We start from the raw sequence: 22,365 nt of genomic DNA, 5'->3' as shown, positions 1-22,365 counted from the left end.
GAAAAAAAAAGAAAAAATTAAATTCACTTGAAAAGAAAAACATTTGCGAATCATTTCACAACCTAAACTATAAATAATCATTTAGCATCTCAAAAAAGCTTTTTACTATTGTTTGGCGACATATTGTTTAATTACCCACTTAACTAAATAAAAAATTAAACGCAACTGCCACCTATCGGATTCCCATTTATAATTACAAAACAAACCGCGTAGAGAGCAGCACAAGACAATTAAATAAATGGCTACGGTAATAACTAACATCGGAAATTGTATAATGAATGTCAACAACCTCTTAACTCTTTATTATCCCCGACTACCCTTTTCTTTTAAATGAAAAAAAATTTTCAAACTTTTATCAACAACAACGTCGTCAATTTTTCAAACTCTCATTGACAAAATTTTTTTTTTTTTTTTTTTTTCGTTCTTTCGTTTTCTTTTACATTTTTTATTATTTTTTTTTTTTAAATAATTTTTAAGCATATTATTGTTATTTTGATAATATTTAAAAAAAAAAAAAAAAATTTTTTTAAATTAATTTTCCCGCTTTTTCCGGTATTCTCAATACATTGTATTGATATTAATACCATCGATTGATTGATTTTAATAATAATCAATAATTATTTATTAATTTATTTATTTACCTGTGCAAAATAAGAAGGCAGTACACATCTTTGGTCATCGATTCTTGCACTTTGTACTCTTTCTAATAATTCAAACAAATCCTGAGTCATATTCTTAGGTTTTGATTGTCCCGTATCAGAAAAATCATTCTCTTTGAAAAAATTACTTGCAGAAGATGATATTTCCTCAGCTTGTTGTTTTCTATAACAAACAAAAACAAACATAAATTATTATATTTATGTGTAAAACGTGTTTTCAATTTTGTATTAAAAAAAAAAAAAAAAAATTATTTTAATGTTGTAGGGAATGAATTTTCATTCATTCATATTAACCCTTTTTTTTTAGTATGATGGCGACCTAATAAATATTTTTTTTTTTACTCTTTTTTTATAATTTAAATCGGATTAAATGATAATAATAATAGATATTTTATTATATTCTACGGCTTATTTATTTAATTAAAAAAAAAAAAAACATAAAAAAATAATTTTTGGTTAATTTAACAAATAAACAAAATATTGCCACACATTATTCGACTCGTTCCAACACGTTATCACAATTATTTATTTATTTATTTATTTTTTCACTTACATTATATTTTTATCATTATTATCAAGTAAATTGTTTCTTTTTTTTTTTTTTTAGTTTTAATAAAACGGTACGCGATGAAAAAAAAAAAAAGAAAAAAAAAAACGAATCGAGAGTCAATCTTTATTTATATTTTTACTTTATGTACAGTTAATTAAACCTGTATGGCAAGTTAAATAATTTATTATTATTTACCTGTAGAGTATTTATTAAATATTTTATTTATGTTTCGAATTTTACAAAAAAAAAATAAATAAATATTTACTTCCAATCAGAATGAATAAATTGAAACATTGTGTTTTTCCGTTGACAAAAAAAAAATAAATTTTAAATAATTTATTATAATGATACATAAAATAATATTGTTCTCCCTCTCTCTCTCTCTCTCTCTCTCTCTCTCTCTCTCTCTCTCTCTCTCTCTCTCTCTCTCACTCTTTCTCTTGAAATAATTTTGCATTTAACAAATGGACATACAGACAATATGAAGAATTCGACCGAGTGTTTCCATATAAAATATTTAAATTACTTTATTATTACAAAAACAATATTGACTTTTTTTTTTTTTTAAATAATAATAATAATAATAAAGCTTTTTTGTTAGGATCGAAAACACACACACACCGAGAGAGTGAGAGAGAAAGAGAAACAATAAAAAAAAAAAAATAAATAAATAATATTTATGATCCCGGTCTGTAAAAACTCAAAGGCGTTCCCCGTTTCATATTAAAATGATTCTTTTGAAAATTCACCCCAAAAGTTGATAGTTTTAAGGGATGAGGTTTTGGTTCAATAAACTGACACAATGTTTCTTAAATTATCACAAAAATTATAACTCCAATTTAATAAAGTTTCTCTCCTCTCGTTTTCTAAATAAAATTATTTACGTTAACAACGTACTTTTTTTTTTTTTTATCGAGTTGTTCTAGTACGTTGAATGACGGTGTTTTGTAAATCCATGTGCATGCACGCGTGCATTTTATTATTATCATTATTATTATTATTGTTATTATAAAATATGAAAAAAAAAAAATTAACAACAATAAAAGGTTGTCATATACATTACCTTTTTCTAATTAATGAATAAGATTCACTCCGTAGCGGAGCTGCGAACTTCATTTTTTTATTAATTTTCCTCTTGATGATTTTATTATTATTATTATTTTCGTTAATGTCATTTTTAAATTAACACTTTAACAAACATTTTCTTTAACAAATAGAAAAAAAATAAATAAATAAAATGTTTTTGACAAAACCGCGAACCTTTTTGAAAAATCTATATCACGTAACCTATTTAAAAAAAAAAAAAAAAAAATTTCATAATTCAATTAATAAAGATTATTATTATTATTATTATTATTATTATTATTATTATTATTATTATTGAATATCAAAATAATATATATACCGAATAACAAAGAAAAGAAAAATATATATATATAAAATAAATGACATTATATATATATATAACACGGTAATTTTTTTTATTTTATTTAAGAAATTGATTGATTTCATTTTGTTAATGTAGGCGTGGGTCTATAAACGCGAGATACATACTAATAATAATGATAATAATAATAATAATAATAATAGAAACAAATGAAGTAAAAGGGAAAAAAAAAATATAAAAAATTTTTGTCGTATTTTTTTTTTTTTTTTTTTTTCAAGGTGATTAAGTTGAAATGTTTTTCAACAATGGCACAACCACCGATTGCCATTCATTTATATATATTTAAATTTCATTACAAATAATTTTCCCCCCATTGATAATATATATATGGAATTTAATTATTATTATTATCGAATCAATTTACGCGAGTAGAAAAAAAAATGGAAAAAAAAAACAAATCATTGGGAAAGCTAAAAAAAAAATATTAATTAAAAAAAAAAACCGAAAAAATTTCACGAAAACAAAATAACAATCTTCCCCCGCGTATTTTTTTTTTTTTTTTTTTTTTTTTTTTTGCGTATACAAGAATGAATTACTGTGGGAAGGAAAATGAAAAAAAAAGCGAAGGTCAATTTCATAATTGCTTTGTTTAGTTTAATAAGGAAATGCAAATAAATAAATAAATAAATAAATAAATAATAATCAATATGCGTTATGACATATGGCAAAAATATTTGTGCGTATGAGAGGGGGGGAGGGGGGAGGGAAGGGACCACAATAACAAATTCAATCATCCTATTAAAAATTATTAACAATTTTTTTTTTTTTATTAACGCAAACAACATTTTGTGAAAAAATATCATTTTAAGAGAGAAAATTTTTTCCTTAAAAAAAAAAGAAAAGAAAAAATTATCATTTATTTTCATCCTTTTTTTTTTTTTTTTAATCCGGTTAAACAAGATTTTAAATAAAAGTTTTTCATCTTTCCTTCTTTCTTAATAACATTAAACAATTAATAAAAAAAAAAAAAAAAGAAAGAGAGAAAATTATTATTATTATTATTAATTTTTATATTGTTGAGTCACATCAACTTTCACTATCATTCAAACGTTAATTTTATCCCAACAATTAAAAAAATTATTATTATTATTATTACTTTTTAACTCGGGCTCTCAAGTTATTATAAAAAGATATTATATATGCAGTGAAATGAAAAGAGAAAAAAAAAGAAAAATTTTCTTAAAAGTAAATCCGGGAAATGATTTGGATGACAGAGTTTTCCTTTAAGCCATATTGAAAAGATAAAATTTAAAAAGTTTACATAAAAAAATAAATAAATAAATTTGATATTTGCATTTATGATAACGTTATAATATTTTAACCTCATCTGTTACGAATAAAATAAAATCAATATTTTACAATTTTTCCACAGGAAAACATGATTTATTATATATGTATAAAAAAACAAAGAGAGAGGAAAAATGTGTCATACATTAGCCAACAGCATCATGCAACGGAATTCGCACACAAACAGGAAACCAATCATTAAACTAATTTTTTTTATTTGGGACTTTTGGGGGGGATTCACAGGCCCCCATTTAAATTAAAAAACGTGACCGAATAATGTTTTTCTTTAAAAAAAAAAAAAAAAACAATTTTGCATCATTTTTTTTAAATTTCATTTATCATATATATTAATTAAGCTTATTTTTTTTTTTTTAAAAAAAAAAAAGGTCATTAGAAATATTATTATTATTATTTGTTTAAATTATTCTCTCTCTCTCTCCCTCTTATATTATTATTAAATTATTTAAATTTTCATTTTGATAAAATAGAAAAAAAAATTATGAAACAAAATCTTACCATAAAATTACTCAAACAAAATCAATTTTAATGTTTACCTTTTTTAGGCACACACACAATGATGGATTGTTATGAAAAAACAATAATAATAATAATAATAATAATAATATTACTTATAAAGGGAAATGAGTAACAAGTTGGAATAATAAAAGTTCTTTTAAAAAAGAAGGCAAACATTACCAAGTTGAAAATTTTTTGTTTCACAATACCTCATACGAGATATGAATACATATTGTTATTAATGAATTATCGATAAACAATTATTATTTAAATACATCGGCCCAAGTAGTAGCACTAGTAATAATAATAATAATAATAATAATAATAATAAATTACAAACTTTTGCAACCACTTAAAAGTTTTAAAGAGAAAGAATGAGAAAGTGATGAATTTTTTGACTTAAAAAAAATCGTTTTTTTGTTTTGTTTTCCTCCCCCCTTTCCCCTTGTCCCCTTAACAAAAAATTATTGGAAAATTGAAAATTTAATAAATATGATATGTCCGTGTAAAAACCTTATACGTCACAAGAAATTTGTAGGGAAGAAAAAAAAAATTTTCCGAAGGTGTTGTTAACAACATTTGAAAAATTAATCACGAAGTGTAAATTGCATTTTTGTTTTTTTTTAAAACAAAGTAATTTAAAATGATTTGAGATTGATTGATTGACTGATTGATTGACTGATTGATCTATTGATAAATTTACGGATAATTTTTTATAATAACAAAGTAAAATGACGTCACAATTAAACACAACCGCATTAAAAGCAATTAAACAAAATCAATTATTACCCCGAATTTAAAACAATTACCCCTAATACATACATGTAAATGTCAGTTTAAATAATAATAATAATAATAATAATAATAATAATAATAATAATAATAATAATAATAATAATAATAATGATTAGTATTCTTTTGGTAAAATATGAGTAAAGTATAAAAAAAAAATTTAACGATTGTGATACTGACTGATACGGTAAAACAAATTTTAAAAAAAATTTCGTTCAATTATTTTACAATAGTAGTTAGTGTAGTAATAAATTTAATAATTTACTTAAATAAAGTTATTTTTCCCTCCCCCCCTCCCAATTTATTTGATAAGTTAAAATTAAACTGATAACGTTTAAAAAAATATGTGTCAGGAGGTAAATTTTTATATTTATTTACCCTCAAATATATTACACAACGTGAATTATTTTTCCGTACCACAAATATTTCATTTTTTTTTCTTAACTTTCACTTGCAAAAAAAATAAAAAATTTATTTATGAAACCAACAAAAAATCCATTCGGGTAATAATGATAATAAAAAATTATCCAATCAATTTATCGTTGAATATCAATATTATTATTATTACTACTACCTTCATAACAATTTGAAGATTATATTCATCATCATCACCATTATTATTATGTATATAAGAAATGCACAATAACAAAATCACATAATTAATATTGAAAATTATTTATCAGTAGGTACCCGAATTTGATATTATTATTATTATTATTATTATTTAACCGACACAGAATAAATATTAACAAAACACACACAAACACACACAGAGAAATTTTGTTTTTCTTTTTTTATTATTAACGCTTTTACGAATGACATTTGGTATTCGTTTCAGACGAAAAACTGGCTGCCAGACTAAAGAGATCATCCGTGCCACAACTTGAAACTGGGAAAAAGGTTAAATATTTATAAAAAGAATTATTTTTATTATTCAAATATTTTAGTAACGGGTGTCTTTTTACGATGACGTTTTGTTTTTTTAAAATACGTATGGGTAAAAAATAAAATGTTTTTTTCAGCAAATAAAAAATACGTTGTTATCACGTTCATTTAAGGATTTTTTATACTCGTAGTACGAAAGCATTCACGCCCAACGTTCAGTGATGGATTGACTTATTTCATGTTAATTTATGTTTTTGTTCACGAAATCATTTGGTTAATTGTGCTGAGAATTTTCAATATATTTATATATAATACAATTCGAATTACAAAATATTTCTAATAAAATTCGTTAAACAACATCGGGGGGGAGGGGTAGGGAGGGGGGGGACTTTTCCCTTTTTTTCAATGTCTTTATTCTATCAATACCTCCCTTTATTATTCATTCATTATTATCATCATTCCATAATATCAATATTGGTTCTTATTATTTTTCAAGAAAAAGTTATGAGTAAAATTTAAACCGCTAAAAAAAAAAAGGCGGGAAAATTTAAAAAATAAAATAATTAAATATTTTAAAATGAATTTATACGTTATTTCAAGAGGTTTTAAAAACAATTAATTATTAAAATGAAACACTTTCTCACGATTATCATTGACACGTAATAAAAGCTGTTTAAAAAAAAAAAAAAAACCGTTGAAGGTATATATGTACTTCCGGAGTAAGATTTAAAAAACTATTCTTGATAATATTTTCAATATTATTATTATTATTATTATTCATTTTATTCCACGGGACCGCCCAACAACCTTTTGGGTTAAATTCACGGGTTACGATTAAACAAAGATTTTCAGTTAAATTTTATAACCCATTTTTACAAACCTTTTTTTTTTTTTTATTTCTAGGTTCAAAAACACTGAAATGGATTTGTTTACATTAATAAAAAAAAAAAAAATTCAAGTTACCGTTTTTCTTTTTTGCCCCATCGGAAGTTCATCATAACAAAAGACAATAAATATATACAAAAACTTCCCACAAATACTATGCACTGGTAATAAAATAATAATGATGATGTTTCAAATTATTATTTATTCAATGTCTATAATGTATTTTTCAATATTATATATAACATGGAAGAAAATAATTGTTGTTTTCAACAATGACACCATCTTTTACAATTTTCGTGTCTCATGAACATGAAAATTCGTTATTATAGTCATTCTATCATTCAATCATTCATTATAAATTTGTTTTGGTAAATTATTTGAAATTTAAACTTGACAATTTTAACTCAAAAAAAATTTTCTCAAAAAAGAAAAAATTTAATATATAAATTAAAACAATATTTTTTATAATTTAACACGACATTTTCAATTTTTTCTTTATCGAAAAAAAAGGTAATAATAATAATAGGAAAAGAGAAAAAATTTTTTTTTCTTTTTTAAACAAGGGTATTTCATTACGAAAAGAAACAAACAGTAAATTTGTTTGTACAAAAAAATTTAAATTTTTAAAAATTGTGTGGCTTAATCACAAAACAAGTGTAAATTAATACAAAAAAAAAAAAAAAAAAATTAACGATACGAAAATTAAAAACAATTTTAAGGTGTTAAAAAAAATTAATAAATTTATGTTATCACTTAATTAAAAATGAAGCAAATGTTAGACATTGTGAAAAGTTTTTCTTTTTTTTTTTTTTTTTTCTAGAAAATTCCCTTTCGAACAAAACTTTTGAAAATTATATCATTCCTTTTCAATCAAATGATTGATTGACCATTATGTTAAAAAAAAAAAAAAATTTTATTTGCGAAAAAGTTATTAACTTTTTTTTTTTTTTTTTTTCAGGGTTTGATATAATCTTTCAATATAATAAAACGCCCTTTCACTAATAATAATAATACTTTTCATAAGGTTGTTTATTAATATGACCTTTTCCATAATAAAATGCAAAAAAAAAAAAAAAATTAAAAAGTATCATGACAAATATTCATTAAATTAGGGTCGATCGTTTTCAGCCATTAAAACAAAAAAAAAAAAAATTAAATTAATATTTTTTGTAACAAATAATTCCGAAGCTGTTTGTTCACCTCGTCGTCATCATGTGTTTGTTTTGGTTTCCTCCCCCCCCCCCCCGATTTATTCCCACCATTAAAAAAAGTTTTACATAAATAAATTAATTAAACACAGTTAATAAAATAAAACTAAATTTTTTAAAATCATTTACTACATGTTTTTTTTTTTTTTTTGATACAAACAAATTTATTTGGATATTGTTCTATAAAAAAAAAATTAATAAAAACATAGAAATAATTCATTTTGAGAGTAGGTAGTAAACAAATTAAATGGTAATTAATGCACATTTTGTTGTTGTTAATAAACATAAACATAAACAGAAGCAAAAAACATTTCCTTGATCCAATTAAAATAACAAAATACATTTTATTAAGATTTTTAACTTTTCAGTCAAACCCTTTTGTTTTCTTTTTTTTTTTTGTTTATATTAATTTAAAAAATTATAAATAAATAAATATTATTCACGTTTTCTTTTATTTTAAAACGTATAAATAAATATTGATAACTTATTTATTATAAAATACATCAATAAAAAGAAAATCAATGTAAAAATTAAATGTCCATTTTTCATTTTGTTTTTTTTTTTTTTTTTTAAGAAAAATAAATAAATAAATAAATAATATTTATTAATAAAAATAAGAAATTTCTTAAAGGGGTATATTTTTTACCTTTGACTGTTACGTATAAAATGCGCATGCTCAAAACAACAACAATATTTGTTACTCAATAGAAAAAAAAAAGAAGAAATTTCTTTTAGTTAGTCGATATTTAGCTTATAGGTTATTAAATAAAAATTTCTTTTTTTTTTTTTTTTTTTTTTCCCATTTCGTGTTTTTACGACGATTTGCCCATAAACGTGCGCATGGACACAAAAAAAAAAAAGGAAAAAAAATTTTTTTTTTTTGATTTATTTTCCATTTTCGAAGTCACTTTCTTTTAAGGAAAAAAAAAAAAAAAAAAATTTTTTCCCCCGCCAGCTGATTTCTGTTTTTTTTTTTTTTTTTTTTTTAATATTTTTTTTCTTCTTCTCTCTCTCTATTGAAAAAAAAAATTACGTTTTATTAATCACGTAAGTATTTTTAAATTATTTTTCTTTTTTATATTAACGTGCAAATAAATATTTTTTAACAATATTTTATATATATAAGAAAAAAAAAATAATAATAATTAATAGTGGGTTGTTGTTGTGTTTTGCATATTTCATTTTTATTTATTAATTATTAATATTTTGATTTGTGAATTTAATTTTTTCCGTTTGGTTATATAAATAATAAAGTTGTTTTTTTTTTTTAAAATTATATCTTATTTATAAAAATTATTAAAGGGGCAAATAAATACTAATTTATAAAACATGAGAGAATATTAATATTAAAAAAAAAAAAAAAAAAAAAAAAAAAAAAAAGTTGAATAGCATTTGACATGTTAACGGTCGCACAATAACCTAAATATTGTTTTAATCGATACTTTTTTTTTTTTGCGCAATCGTCGTGACGTATTATTTATTTTTTTTTTTATTCAAGGTTTTTTTTTCTGCTTAAAATGGTTTTTTTTTTAATTGTATTGTTTTTTTTTTTTTTTTGGTAGTTTAAAAAAATTAAAAATGGTACCGATAAATTCACAAAAATCAAAATCACAATCATCGTTAAATTCATCGGAAAATCATTTTGTTTCCGGATATCAATCATCAATATTATCAACAAATAATCCCGGATTATTTGCTTGGATTAGAGTTTTCCGATTAGCCAATCTTCTCATGCAAACCGGTTGTTAATTAAATAAATAAAAAATTTATCATTATTATTATTATTACTATTTATGTAACAAATGACTAACGTAAACATACAAGAAAAAAAATAAATAATAATAATAATGTAGGTCATATATAAAAAAGTAAAAGTATAATAATAATAATAATGATAACATAATAACTGATGGGTATAAAAAAAAAGAAAAAAAAAAAAAAAATGAAACAATAATAATGATAATAAATATATAAAATAAGTTATATATAATGCCGAATATAGTAGAATATTTTTGCCTTTTATTATTATTATTATTATTAAAGTTACTAAAATTTATAAATCAATTATAAATAAATTTAAAAAAAAAAAAAAATTATTATTATTATTATTTGTTTGTTTTTATGTTTTTTCAGTAAATAAAATATATTTTTTAAATAAAATATTAATATTATTATTATTATTGTTATTGATTAATTATTGAAAATAATAGTTAAAAATTGTTGATGGTGTTATTTTATTATGTATTTTAGTCAGTAGTTTAAAAGAAAAATAATAATAATAATTTTATAGTTATATTTTTCTTAAAAAAATTATTTCTATAACGTCACCTACGACTAATTAATATATATATATATTGTTATTATTATTACTAATGTTAATTAATGATATAAATTTAAATAAAAAATTTAATTAATTAAATAATTGTTTATAATATTATAACAACTTCATGTTTTTTTTTTTTAATAGGTAATTTTTTGAATTACTGAGAGGAAACGTTTTGTTTGTATGTTTGTACAATTTATAGAAATTATAAAAAAAAATTGAAAGACAATAATAATAATAATAACAATAATAATAATATTGATTTACACGCTCCGATTATTTTCAAGAAAATTTCTGCCATTTTTTTGGTTTAGTTTTGCAATATTTAAAAAAAAAAAAAAAAAAAAGGCGCCATAAATTATTGTTTAAATATTTTTCAAGGGAAATATTCAAAATATTATTAAAATGTGTCACAAATGTTCCAAAAATCAATAAAAACAAACACAAACGCTACTAAAAACGGTTAGAAACAAACAAACAACCAAAGTGATAAACACAAACGTGGAAAATATTTTTTAAAAAAATTAAAAAGTTTTTATCCCCAGCAAAAAAAAAAAAAAAAAAAACATAATGATAATAATAATAATAATAATAATTATGTTTACCTGAACGAAGAATGATGCTTATTAGATTTTTTTGATTCGTTAAACACTCTAAAACAACATATATATATATATAAAAACAAATTTTAAAAAAATTTAACACTGTTTATAAAAATAAAACAAAAACAAATTTTAAACTAATCTTACTTTTTATCATTTTTTAAAAATTTTTCGCCAAAATTTGATAAATCCCGAGTATCATTATTATTATTATTATTATTATTATTATTATTATCTTCGTTGAGCGTTAGATTAGTAAAAACTCCAGGTATTTTTAACTTTTTCGGACTACGAATAGGCGATTGCGGCATTTTTTTCTCCTTTTTTTTTTTTTTTTTTTTTTTTAGCGACTTTCGTCATTGATTTAAATAATAAAACTAATTGCAAACACAAAAAATAAATATTTATTATTATTATTATTATTATTATTTTTTTTTTTGGTAATCCACTTCCGCAGGAAATTGACAGATATTTCGGCCTTGCCTAAGGAAATGCGATAAGGTTTTATTGACGTCATTTACTCTCGGTTTTACAAGTCATTTAAGGAAACACCCGAATGGCCTCCTATTAAATTCACACATATAATTTATTGTAGAATCATCATCATCATCATCGTCATCACTACTATTCCAAATATAAGTAAAGTTATTAATTACTATTTAGAAAAAATAAAAAAATAAAATAAATATGTCAAAAATTTTTTTTTTTTTTTTAATATTCACTATTTACACGCTTAAATCTATGCATACACACTTAAATAACTAAAAAAAAAAAATCTAAAAAATAAAAATAAAATAATTTAAGGCATAGATTTATTATAATTGATAGATTTTTGCCACCACCTTTCGGCTGCTTCCACGGCAATTTCCGTGATCGGACGATCATAACAAAGCTCTCTATAAACTTCAAGATAAAATTTCACATAAGGAGATAAATATTTTTTATTTTGTTTTTTTTTACCCGCGGATTTTGCTTCGGATTCATTTATTTTAATATCGTAATTTTTTTTTTTAACTTTATCCTCGTCGAAACTTTCATTAACTATTTCTCTTTTGGCTAATGCAAAATAAAGTTTACGCTCATTATTTGCATTTACTCTTATTGCATTTTTAACTTCTTTTTCCCAAAATAAATCTTCTTTCGGATCTAACGTGACTGGTATATTTTTCGTATTATTTTCTAAATTATTAGAATTTGTGAATCGTAAAATATGTTGATTTCTAAACAATATCGAAAAAAAAAAAAAAAACAAAATATATGATTCCCCACAGTTCATGAAATTAAAATAATAATAATAATTTATTAACAAAACACTTACTTTTGCCTTTGTAAACAATTTTCGTTCAATGAAAAATCACTTCTTGCTCCTCCTGTTGGTGGTTCATTTTTTAAATTTTTTTTATTCGGTGATTCTTTATTAGAAATATCAGTATCGCTGTCTTCAAATATTTTATTTTCTCGAAAATACAACCATTCAATTTTTTTATTTTTATCTTCTCCTTGGTCTTTTCCATCTTTCAAATCTACGCTTTTTTTAACATTTTTCTCTTTTGCTTGAAATGAATTATCGTTGATGTTATTTGATATTAATGTTTCTTCTGCTCCCATGGCTTCGCAATAAAAACTATTTTGACTTTTTTTCATTTTTTCTAAAGAACCATTTCCGAGTACGGGCCTTTCTGGATTTCTATAGATTTTTTCCGGAGGAGTTTCTTTTCCATTTTTACTCCTTGAACTACTTCTCACGGGTGAAAATGATGTTCTTCCCCTTTTAGAAATTTTCTGCGAACGTAAATCTTCATTTTGACTCGTTCCCAATGAATTTTCATCGAATGAATCCATATCCATGTTAGATTCCGGTTTGCCACAGGAAAATTTATTGTTGCCGGCCAAAGATTGATAATATTTTGAATTTGAGCAACGATGTTTGGTAAAATTTTTGTGAGAGGTACGCGAAGACTTTAAACCTAATTTTTTCAACTTATTGTTTATTTTTTTTCTGTTTCTTAAGGCTAAACAAAGCCTTTTCTCTCCTTTTAATGTGTCGTAAATAGCATCTTCAACTGCTTTTTGCCAATATGCATCCAACTCTAAAAGTTCAGGTATATAAATATCAGACATTTTACTACAATTTTGAGACATACCGAGTGATAATAACAATAATAATAATAATAATTTTACCTTTGAAACAAGAAATTTTAATTTATTTGCATATTTTTAAATTCAAAATGGCGGTTAATGTTTATCTGCTTAGGTGTTGTTAAATAAATGAATGCAATTAGAAACACAATAAATAAGGTAAATATTTATAATTCAAAATTTTTCTAAAATTTTTTCTTATAAGACTCTCGATAAGTTAATTGAATTTTTTAAAAAATACTGTTTTCCTGAAATTAAATTTAATTAATTTAAATTGAAATTTACAAAAAATAAAAAAAAAAGGAAAGCCGTTCAATCAATTTTACAGTTATTTATAATATGTTCAGCATAAGGTACGAATTACAAAAAAAAATTTAAATTTAAATAGTTAAGTAAGGTAAGTAAAAATGTAAAATTTTCATTAACCTCAAAAATTTAATTTAAAAAAAAAAAAAAAAAACAATTCAATATATAACGGTAACTAAAATGTAGGAAAAAAAAAAAGTTTTTACGTAAAACTTTAATAATGCATTCGAAAAAATTTGGTATGAAATATATGTGTTGCCTAGCCCCCAGGGAGGATCGAACTCCCGACCCCTGGTTTACAAGACCAGTGCTCTAACCACTGAGCTATGGAGGCCTAATATTCACCGCATTATTTTAAGTTATATAAATGTATTGTTAGCATTTTATATTTATTTTTTAATTTATTGGTTAATTAAATTATTTATTTAATTGTCTTGGGTTCAAATTTACGAGTGTTTCATTAATATTACAATATAATTTTTGTAAAAATCCACTGCGACATTAAAATTACATTAAAATTATACAATTAAAAATATCAAAAGACCTAAACTAATTTTACAATGCCAAACATTTTTCCAGGTCACAATAATAATCACACAAGTTAATATTAATAATAAACTAATCGATAAAGAACACTGATGGCCAGTTTAAAAAAAAAAAAGTGACTACTTAACAACGGTAATGGCGGAGAAAGCAGTGCTGGCAACTGTTTTATTTTTTAAAATTCCTTTGAAAACTTTCACGATGCTTGATTAATCAAACACGTCATCAGAGTGGAAATTCAAAAGGATTTCATGATAAAACGTCAATATTAACTACTTTTGACGATAAAGTTTTATATGAGAAAATGTATAATGTAGTTACTAATATTTTACGTTTGTGAAGGGTATTTTTGTTGCATAAAGATGTCCGTGGATACTTTTTCTTCGAGTAATGGTTTGGGAAAAATTTCACATCCCAGCCAAAAAGGAACGATATTGATGAAACTATCATCATATGTATTAGCTTTGAGACCGTGGTCACTTAGTGCATCTCTTATTCCCACCTTATTGGGAACAGCGTTGGCATACAAAAGCACATCCGAGTTTGGATGGCTAATACTTTTAGTGACTATTTTTACATTAGTATCCGTTCACGGTGCTGGAAATTTAGTCAACACCTATTTCGATTATGTTAAAGGAATTGATGGAAGAAAAAGCGACGATAGAACTCTCGTGGATCATTTACTATCGCAAGATGAAGTGGTCACATTTGGGGCATTTCTGTATGCAGCTGGTTGCGCCGGTTTCATAGCCTTAGCTGCACTTTCACCAGCAAAAATGGAGCATTTGGCACTTATATACTTTGGTGGTTTATCAAGTTCGTTTTTATACACCGGAGGAATAGGATTAAAATACATTGCACTTGGTGACGTCATTGTACTTGTTATTTTTGGTCCTCTATCAGTACTTTTTGCTTTTATGGCACAAACTGGGAAAGTTGAATGGTCGTGCATTTATTATGCCATACCTCTTGCCTTAAACACTGAGGCCATTCTTCACTCTAATAATACAAGGGATTTAGAAAGTGATAAAGAAGCTGGTATTGTAACATTAGCCATTTTAATAGGTTTCACAGCTTCATATGTGTTGTATGCATTGTTACTCTTTACACCATACATATTATTCGTTATAGTTAGTTTGAGATATTCTCTTTGGTTTTTGCTGCCTCTCATAACTCTTCCTTCTGCTTTTAAAATTGAAAAACAATTTAGGTGTCACAATACAATTCAAAAAGTTCCACAAAGGACAGCTAAACTCAATTTATACTTTGGTTGTTTATATGTGATAGCTGTGAGTGCCATTAAAATGCTACCATTTATAAATTATTAAATTTTATTTAAAACAATTTAAAACAGAAGCAGAATTGAAAATAATAAATAGTAAATTTCAAAATATAAAAACCTGTAACTTTTTTTGTTTTTCATTAATTTTAATAAAATCTGATAATAATTATAAGAAACATTTTTTTTTTTTCTACATTCAGTAGATTAATATAATATCTGTATAATTTATTATTTTTCTTAATTTGTGAATATATATATATATATATATGTAATTTTATTCAGTATTTTAGTTTTGTTTGTATTTCATAAGACTGCTAATCTAAAATAAGTAAACACGTTTTTTATTTAAGTGTAATATTAATTATTAAAGTATTTATTAATTAATTTATTTTTATTTTTTACTTCTTTAATTTTTTTTTTTTTTTTTTTTACCAAAAAACTGTATCGAATAAATTTTGATGGTAAATGTTATTATTATTTTTTTATAAAAGAAAAATTTAATAATAATAATAATAAATAAATAAAAAAGCATTGATTGCTTTTTAATTTCTAGTCTTCCACTATATTTGTAAAATTATTTTTTTAAAAATATGTATGTGTATATATATATACACATACATATATATATATATTTTATAAATAAATAAATAAATAATTTAATTAATGTTTAATCATCAATTTAATATTATCCTATTATGCTTTGCAATGAATTAATTGGAAAAATCAAATCAAATTATAATAAATTGTATTATTATTATTTTTTTTTATATTAAAACAATTTTATTTATTTATTTTTATTTATCATTAATTTCATTTTAGAATTATAATACAAAAAAATAATTTGTTAATTTTTTATTTTTTTGACCTTAAAATAGTGTAAAAAAAAAAAAAAAAAAAATTATTTTTTTTAATAATAATAATAATTCTGACAATTCATTGTGTGTGTTTTTTGTCTGATATTTATATCCATTTTTAATTTTTGTAAATGCAAAAGGTTTCCAATTTTTTAAAATAAATTACTCGGCTAATTATTTACATAAAAAATTAATTTGATTTTACTATTTTTTAAATGTATTCAATGTATTATCTGGTTTGGCCAATAGAATATTATCCGTTTTCAAAAGCATTTTAAAAAATAATCAAAATTTATAACTAAAAACTAATGACAACTTATTTAGTAAAAGAAGTAAAAAATTAAGTTTCACTCTTTATCCCATTAATTACAAAATTCCTTTTTTTTTTTCACTTCAATTTTAATAATAATAATCATCTCGATAAAAAATCCTTGTTCATCCTTCATATTAAAAAAGAATATCTATCCTTAAGTGAATTATAATATAATTATTTATTCGTTTAAATTTCAATAGATAAGCAAACATAATGTTATGAGAATAATTTTAATAAAATGATTTTCAATCTTATAAAGTAAGCAAATTATATTAAATTATGTGAGCTATAAATTTTTTTATGAAATATATAAATCAGTTTAAAAAAAGCTATAATTACATTAATAATGAATATTATTTAAATCTTCTGTTTAGCGTAATCATACATTTATTTCAGATTTTTTTTTTTTTTTTGGAATTGAAATTTTTTTTTTTTTTTTTTTTAAAATATTTTGCACCTTTACAAATCGTTACATCATCACTGAAACACTTTTAAATAACGCAAATAAATAACACCTTTTCTCTAATTCGGTCTATAAATATATATATATATATATATATTTGTGTGGGTTTGTGTGTGTGGGTGTATGTGTATATATGTGTGTGTGTGATTTAAATATATATATATATATATATATATATGTGTGTACCCGATAACTAAAGTCCACGAACGGTAACCGATATAAATAAAAAACGGTTTTTTTTTTTTATAAGTGAAATTTTATTTCGATGAATTTGATTTGATTTTTTCTTTTTTCCATTTAATTATTCGCTCTTTTAAATCTGTGGCTGAAAAATACCCCCCAATAAATAAATCACTTAAGTAAAACTAAACTCGGAAGAGAACATGCTCCAAATATAACGAAAAAAAAAAAAAAAAAAAAAAAAAATTAAATAGAAATAAACATACCTGGTAGTAGCATATCTTCTGTCAAAGGTTGACGGTTAAAAGGATCGGTTGAAGAATTGAGCAAATGACGAATAATAACGGGTCGATCCATTACTTTTCCGGAAGGTAATAGCACGGGTTCTTCCATTAGCGTATCCATTAAAGGATCTTCGAAAAAAAAAAAAAAAAAAAAAAAAATTATAATTTGTTTTGTAAATGATTAAACTTTCTCAGAATGAATAAATTAAAAAAAAAATTTTTACCCCTGAATTCATCTGGAGCATCGCTATAATCTACTTCTCTGTTTTTATTTTGTTCTTGAATATCTGCAGCTCTTTGAATCAAATTTCTAAATTGCTCCAATTCCGTTTGAGTTTTTATCGAAGCTCTTTCCATTCTTAGAGCAGCATCTTCTAAAAGATCTTTCTTAAATGATCTTTCATCTCCAGCCAAAGCAGATGCAAATTCTTCACAATCTAAATGTAAGTAAATGTCTGCCAATTGACTAAGAAGCCTCCTCGGCTCCCATCCGTATTTTTCGGGTGTTTTAACTTTTAAATTTTTACACTTGGGCCCACACAATTGTTTAAGATTAAAATTTAACATGGCAGAAAGTCTGTCTGCGAGTTCAGGTCTCAAAAAGGGGCCCTTTATGTCCATTGTTAAGTAATGAAACATGTCAACTGTTTCTCTAGCGAGTGTTAAATAACTTCGGCATTGCCTCTCATCTGCAGCCAATTGTCTCTGTTTGGATTGCTGTTGTTCGACAGTAAGAGCAGCCCAAGCAGCTGGATCACTAAGGAGTTCTTGTATCTCGTGGATTCTTTTAAGGGATTCTAAACTTTCATCCAAGAGAAAAGTAGTATCATTCATGAGCATGTTAACAAATTTCACAAATTGCGTTCCAGATCTGTTAAAAAAAAAAAAAAAAAATTATAAGTCAAACAGATAAACTAAGGGTAAAATCTTTTATTTAAAATCCGTTAAATTTAAATTTTAAAACATTTCAATACTCATATAAAATTTACAAAACAGTTAAAACAATTTTTGTTTTAACTGCTGTGGGGGAAAAAAAAAAACTTAAATAAACTTACCTGGATTCTTTGATGACTGATAATCTATGTACTGGTGAATCCCACATTCCTTTAAGGATAATACTAATGTGATATCGAATAGTGAATTTATCATAAAATTCAGAACTGGATCCCGTAGTTTCGACATCCGTGTAAAATTTCATGAGAGCTCCCGGAAGATAATTTTTGGAAACGTAATGAGACATTAATCTGTCGTATAATACTTCAGTTCTAGGTTGAATACCCGGATTTAGTACAAACATAACTTCTATTATTTTAGCTACAAGGTACGGGTTTTTAATGCAGTGAGGAGAACAGGTAGCAACCAAAAGCCAAGTAATAAGAACATCTTCTGCAAAACTTGCTACAATGTCCGGGCGGAATCTGAAAAAAAAAAAAAAAATTAAAAATTAATAAACAAACATTAAATTTAGTAAGGTAGTAAAACAGGTTGCATTTTATTTGTTTTTTTTTTTTAAACTGATACGATTTACACAAATTGTATTTATACTTACTGAAGTGTAAATAGTAAAAATTCAGCAATGTCTTCGAGATACCATTCGGGTAATGCTGAAAATAAAGCTGGAGCTTCCGGAACTGGTAATGATTGTATAATAACACTTCCTCCTGGGCATAAAAGCTCTAACAAATATTCAGCTACTGAAGAGTAATACGTGAGTGATCGTTTTAAAAGCGAATCATCAAGTAGTCCAGCGTCAGCGCACGCACGGCTACGAGTTAATTTCTAAAACAAAAATAAAAAAATAAAATAAATTAAATATTATAAATATTAAAAAATGATACTACTTTTAAGGCAAAGCAAGTGACATTAGCAAAACTTTTTCAACAACAAAATTTCGATTCATAAATTAATTATAGTAAAACTTTTGAAAAGCAAAACAAAATTTTAATAGATTGTTTTAAACAAAAGTATAAATAATAATTACCTTAATTTGTAATTTCCATCTTTTGATTAATTCCTTATTTCTGGCAGCGAGTGGCAAATCTTTCCAATGAATTTCGCTAGCAGACATTTCCTCAACTAATTTATGTAAGTCTCTGAGTGCCCTCAACCTCCTTTGATATTTATTTAATGCAGGAATAAGTGTTAAATGATGAGCATGAAGTGTAAGAAACCAACACTGTGTAGGAAATTTAGGTTCACGCCAAGTATGAACAGGATTTCTCCCTGCAAAAAATTTTCTAATTAATTCATATGTTTTTAAAAAACACTAAACTGGTAAAAAAAAAACTTACTGAGTTCATCCACCCAAGTGACAACTTCTTGAGAAGTAAATCGCAAGCGAGTTTCATCTTTTTTTATTTCAACTAATGATTTGGGATGAAAAGGATACATGGAATCCACTTTATCTAATTTCACCTGTTTAACATAAAAAATTCAATTTTTACATTTCGGAAATTCCAAATATACCTTAGAGATGTGTATTCATATATATTGTTAGTCCATGTTATGACTCACCTTAACTGATAACAGCTGTAAAACAGAAAGTAAATTAAGCATAAAACCATCGCCTGCATTTGCTAATTCAACAACTTGAATTTGAGCTCTTTTTTCATTGAATCTTAATACACTAGCTACATATTCTAATAAATGATCTCGAGATGAACCATTAACAAATGTATCATGAAATATTTCATAAAGCAATGCCTGAAAAAAATTTTTTCTAATTTTAAACATAGGTTAATTGTCAATTTTTTTTTTTCTTCTTTTACACTAATCCCTGATAAAAAATTAAAAATTAATTTTTTTCTTGCAATAATGTTAAATTAAAACCTAAATAAAGAGTTTTTAGAAATTTTAAATAAAATCTTACCCTAGTGTGCTCTAATTCACTTTGTAAGGTTTGAACCACAGCTTTGTCAGCAGAAGTATTTCCAGAAAAAAACTTCTCAGCAACTTTAGGTTCATCTTCAGCGAATACAGAAACAGATAAAAATGGACCTAAGAATGAAGTCTTTGAAATTTCTCTACCTTGAACTCGAGTTACAGGATCAGGCAAAAACTGAGTTTGTTCTACTATCAGTTTACAAAAAGGGCGAACATTTCCTACTTTAATGTCAGTCAACTCTGCTAATACTTGCAAAGGTGCTCTATGACTACTAGCAACAATCGAAGAGCTTTGCATTATTTGAAATAATCCCTGAAGTAATGGAGTAAATATCTAAAATAGTAATAAAAAATCATTGAAATTTTTAATTTTTATATATTTTATCATTTAATTCAAAAAAAATTCTTACTTTGCTAAATATTATTGTATTTTGATGTGTTTTGGCAACCAATTCTAGTAAAAATCCACGTGGTACAGTTTGAGTTAAGAGTGGAAACAAAAGAGGGCTGTTTTTCGGAGAAGACACTGCAATTATTTCTTGAAGGATGAGTGAAGCATATTGAACACATTGTGACCTGATTTCTGCCAAAACTTCCTTTAAAGGAGTGCTGCTGCATTTCTGAAATAAAACTCAAATAAATTATGATAAATCATTGTACATAACTCTTAATTGAATGTAACAAATATGCATGCCAATATTTATTTTTTACATTTGAAATTTAATCTTGAAAAACACTTTAAATAAATAAGAATAATTGAACTCACTAAAAAACCGAAATTATCATATTATCATTACTAAAAAATAAAAAAATAGTAGCAAAGTTAGCAGTAACAAAGATGAGTATTTAAAATTTAAAAAGCATGCTTTACCTTAGGATGATTTCTTTCTTCTAATGATACTCTTGAATAACAGTTCATGAGATAATATAAACCATCAGTCTGCTTTGTAATATTATTTTGATTGTAACAATTATCGGGTAAACAAGTGGAATTGACAGGAGTGCTTGGAAGGTCAGGACTGCTTGGAGAAACATCATTAGGTGTTATTACATTCTGTGGTACTCCATGTAATGGATCTAATCCACTAGCAAACTGACATAAAATTTCCATTAAAGACTGACTGATTAAATCTTGATAATCTGGGTTTAAAGCATCAGTATTAAATAAAACATTATTAGCAGGCAACAACACAGTTCCTTCATTTTGTTCATTCCAAGAAACACATAAAATTCTACTAATTGTTGTGACAACTTTTTCCGTGTTTCCTTCATTGGAACTAGAAACTCTATTTATTTCAGTGTTTTCAAATTCTTTCCTTTCTGATTCCTCAACTTCCATATTTTCAATTCCGGAATCAACATCTAAAATTTCTTTGCTTTTTATTTTATTTGTATTTGTTTCTTCTAACTCTGAAGTGTCCATTACCCAGGAATTATCTTCTCGCATTGATACTCCTAAAGTAGCTGATTGCACCATGGTGGATGAACCTGGAGTAGGAGGTGTCGAAACACCAACAAGTGGCGTAGTATTAATAAGATCTCTGGATGGTGAAGAGTTAGAAGAAGAATCTAATGCAGATAAACGCAAAAGACGACGACGTCGAATCTGTAAAATAAGCGAATATTAAAAGCGAGTTAAAAGAGCCTAAATTTGTATGACAAAGCAAAATTCAATATTGCTTCACGATCAAATAAGAAATATCAGTGAATTTCGAGCCCTTATTACCTCTTCTTGACTTAATTCGTTCATTTTTTATTTTAAAATACTTCAACATTAACTTTAATAAATTTTATTAAATTCTCCTTAACCCAACAAACTAGTATTTTTACTGACATCTTTCAAATGTACCATTTTTTTTTCCTTTTTGTTTATGGTGACTATAGATTTAGAGCAAACATGTTTGCCAACTAATAAAACATAAAACTCTCCGTACCATTTGTAAAGGTATTGGTACAGGTCACTT

The 22,365-nt window shown here is 24.2% G+C and overlaps 4 protein-coding genes and 1 non-coding gene across 5 annotated transcripts; 1 reads left to right on the top strand and 4 right to left on the bottom strand.

Annotated features, from left to right (window-relative positions):
* Nucleotides 1–281: 281 nt before the first annotated feature.
* Nucleotides 282–1,503, bottom strand: Phum_PHUM268880 (uncharacterized protein; the record flags this gene model as incomplete). The annotated part of the gene is made up of 3 exons (XM_002426667.1): nucleotides 282–323; nucleotides 642–822; nucleotides 1,475–1,503. The coding sequence occupies 3 exons, from the start codon at nucleotides 1,501–1,503 to the stop codon at nucleotides 282–284; spliced, it is 252 nt and encodes an 83-aa protein (XP_002426712.1).
* A 10,532-nt stretch (nucleotides 1,504–12,035) lies between these two features.
* On the bottom strand, nucleotides 12,036–13,275 carry Phum_PHUM268870 (uncharacterized protein; the record flags this gene model as incomplete). The annotated part of the gene is made up of 3 exons (XM_002426666.1): nucleotides 12,036–12,050; nucleotides 12,170–12,374; nucleotides 12,473–13,275. 3 exons carry the CDS (start codon nucleotides 13,273–13,275, stop codon nucleotides 12,036–12,038), a joined length of 1,023 nt encoding a protein of 340 aa, XP_002426711.1.
* A 585-nt stretch (nucleotides 13,276–13,860) lies between these two features.
* On the bottom strand, nucleotides 13,861–13,933 carry Phum_PHUM268860. The gene has a single exon. It is a non-coding gene; the product is annotated as a tRNA-Thr (tRNA).
* A 646-nt stretch (nucleotides 13,934–14,579) lies between these two features.
* Phum_PHUM268850 (1,4-dihydroxy-2-naphthoate octaprenyltransferase, putative) lies at nucleotides 14,580–15,470 on the top strand (the record flags this gene model as incomplete). The annotated part of the gene is made up of 1 exon (XM_002426665.1): nucleotides 14,580–15,470. The coding sequence occupies one exon, from the start codon at nucleotides 14,580–14,582 to the stop codon at nucleotides 15,468–15,470; it is 891 nt and encodes a 296-aa protein (XP_002426710.1).
* Nucleotides 15,471–17,311: 1,841 nt separating this feature from the next.
* Phum_PHUM268840 (ubiquitin conjugation factor E4 B, putative) lies at nucleotides 17,312–21,851 on the bottom strand (the record flags this gene model as incomplete). Its single annotated transcript, XM_002426664.1, has 11 exons — nucleotides 21,273–21,851; nucleotides 20,812–21,021; nucleotides 20,388–20,735; nucleotides 20,033–20,221; nucleotides 19,810–19,933; nucleotides 19,500–19,741; nucleotides 19,068–19,297; nucleotides 18,574–18,936; nucleotides 17,743–18,389; nucleotides 17,501–17,647; nucleotides 17,312–17,379 (listed from the first exon to the last, which is right to left on the bottom strand). The coding sequence occupies exons 1-11, from the start codon at nucleotides 21,846–21,848 to the stop codon at nucleotides 17,312–17,314; spliced, it is 3,144 nt and encodes a 1,047-aa protein (XP_002426709.1). The 5' UTR covers nucleotides 21,849–21,851.
* Between the last annotated feature and the right edge of the window lie 514 nt (nucleotides 21,852–22,365).

This window comes from Pediculus humanus, genomic scaffold (genome assembly GCF_000006295.1).
Source record: "Pediculus humanus corporis 1103172107644 genomic scaffold, whole genome shotgun sequence".
Taxonomy (NCBI): domain Eukaryota; kingdom Metazoa; phylum Arthropoda; class Insecta; order Psocodea; family Pediculidae; genus Pediculus; species Pediculus humanus.
This window is presented reverse-complemented; position numbering and strand designations above follow the sequence as displayed.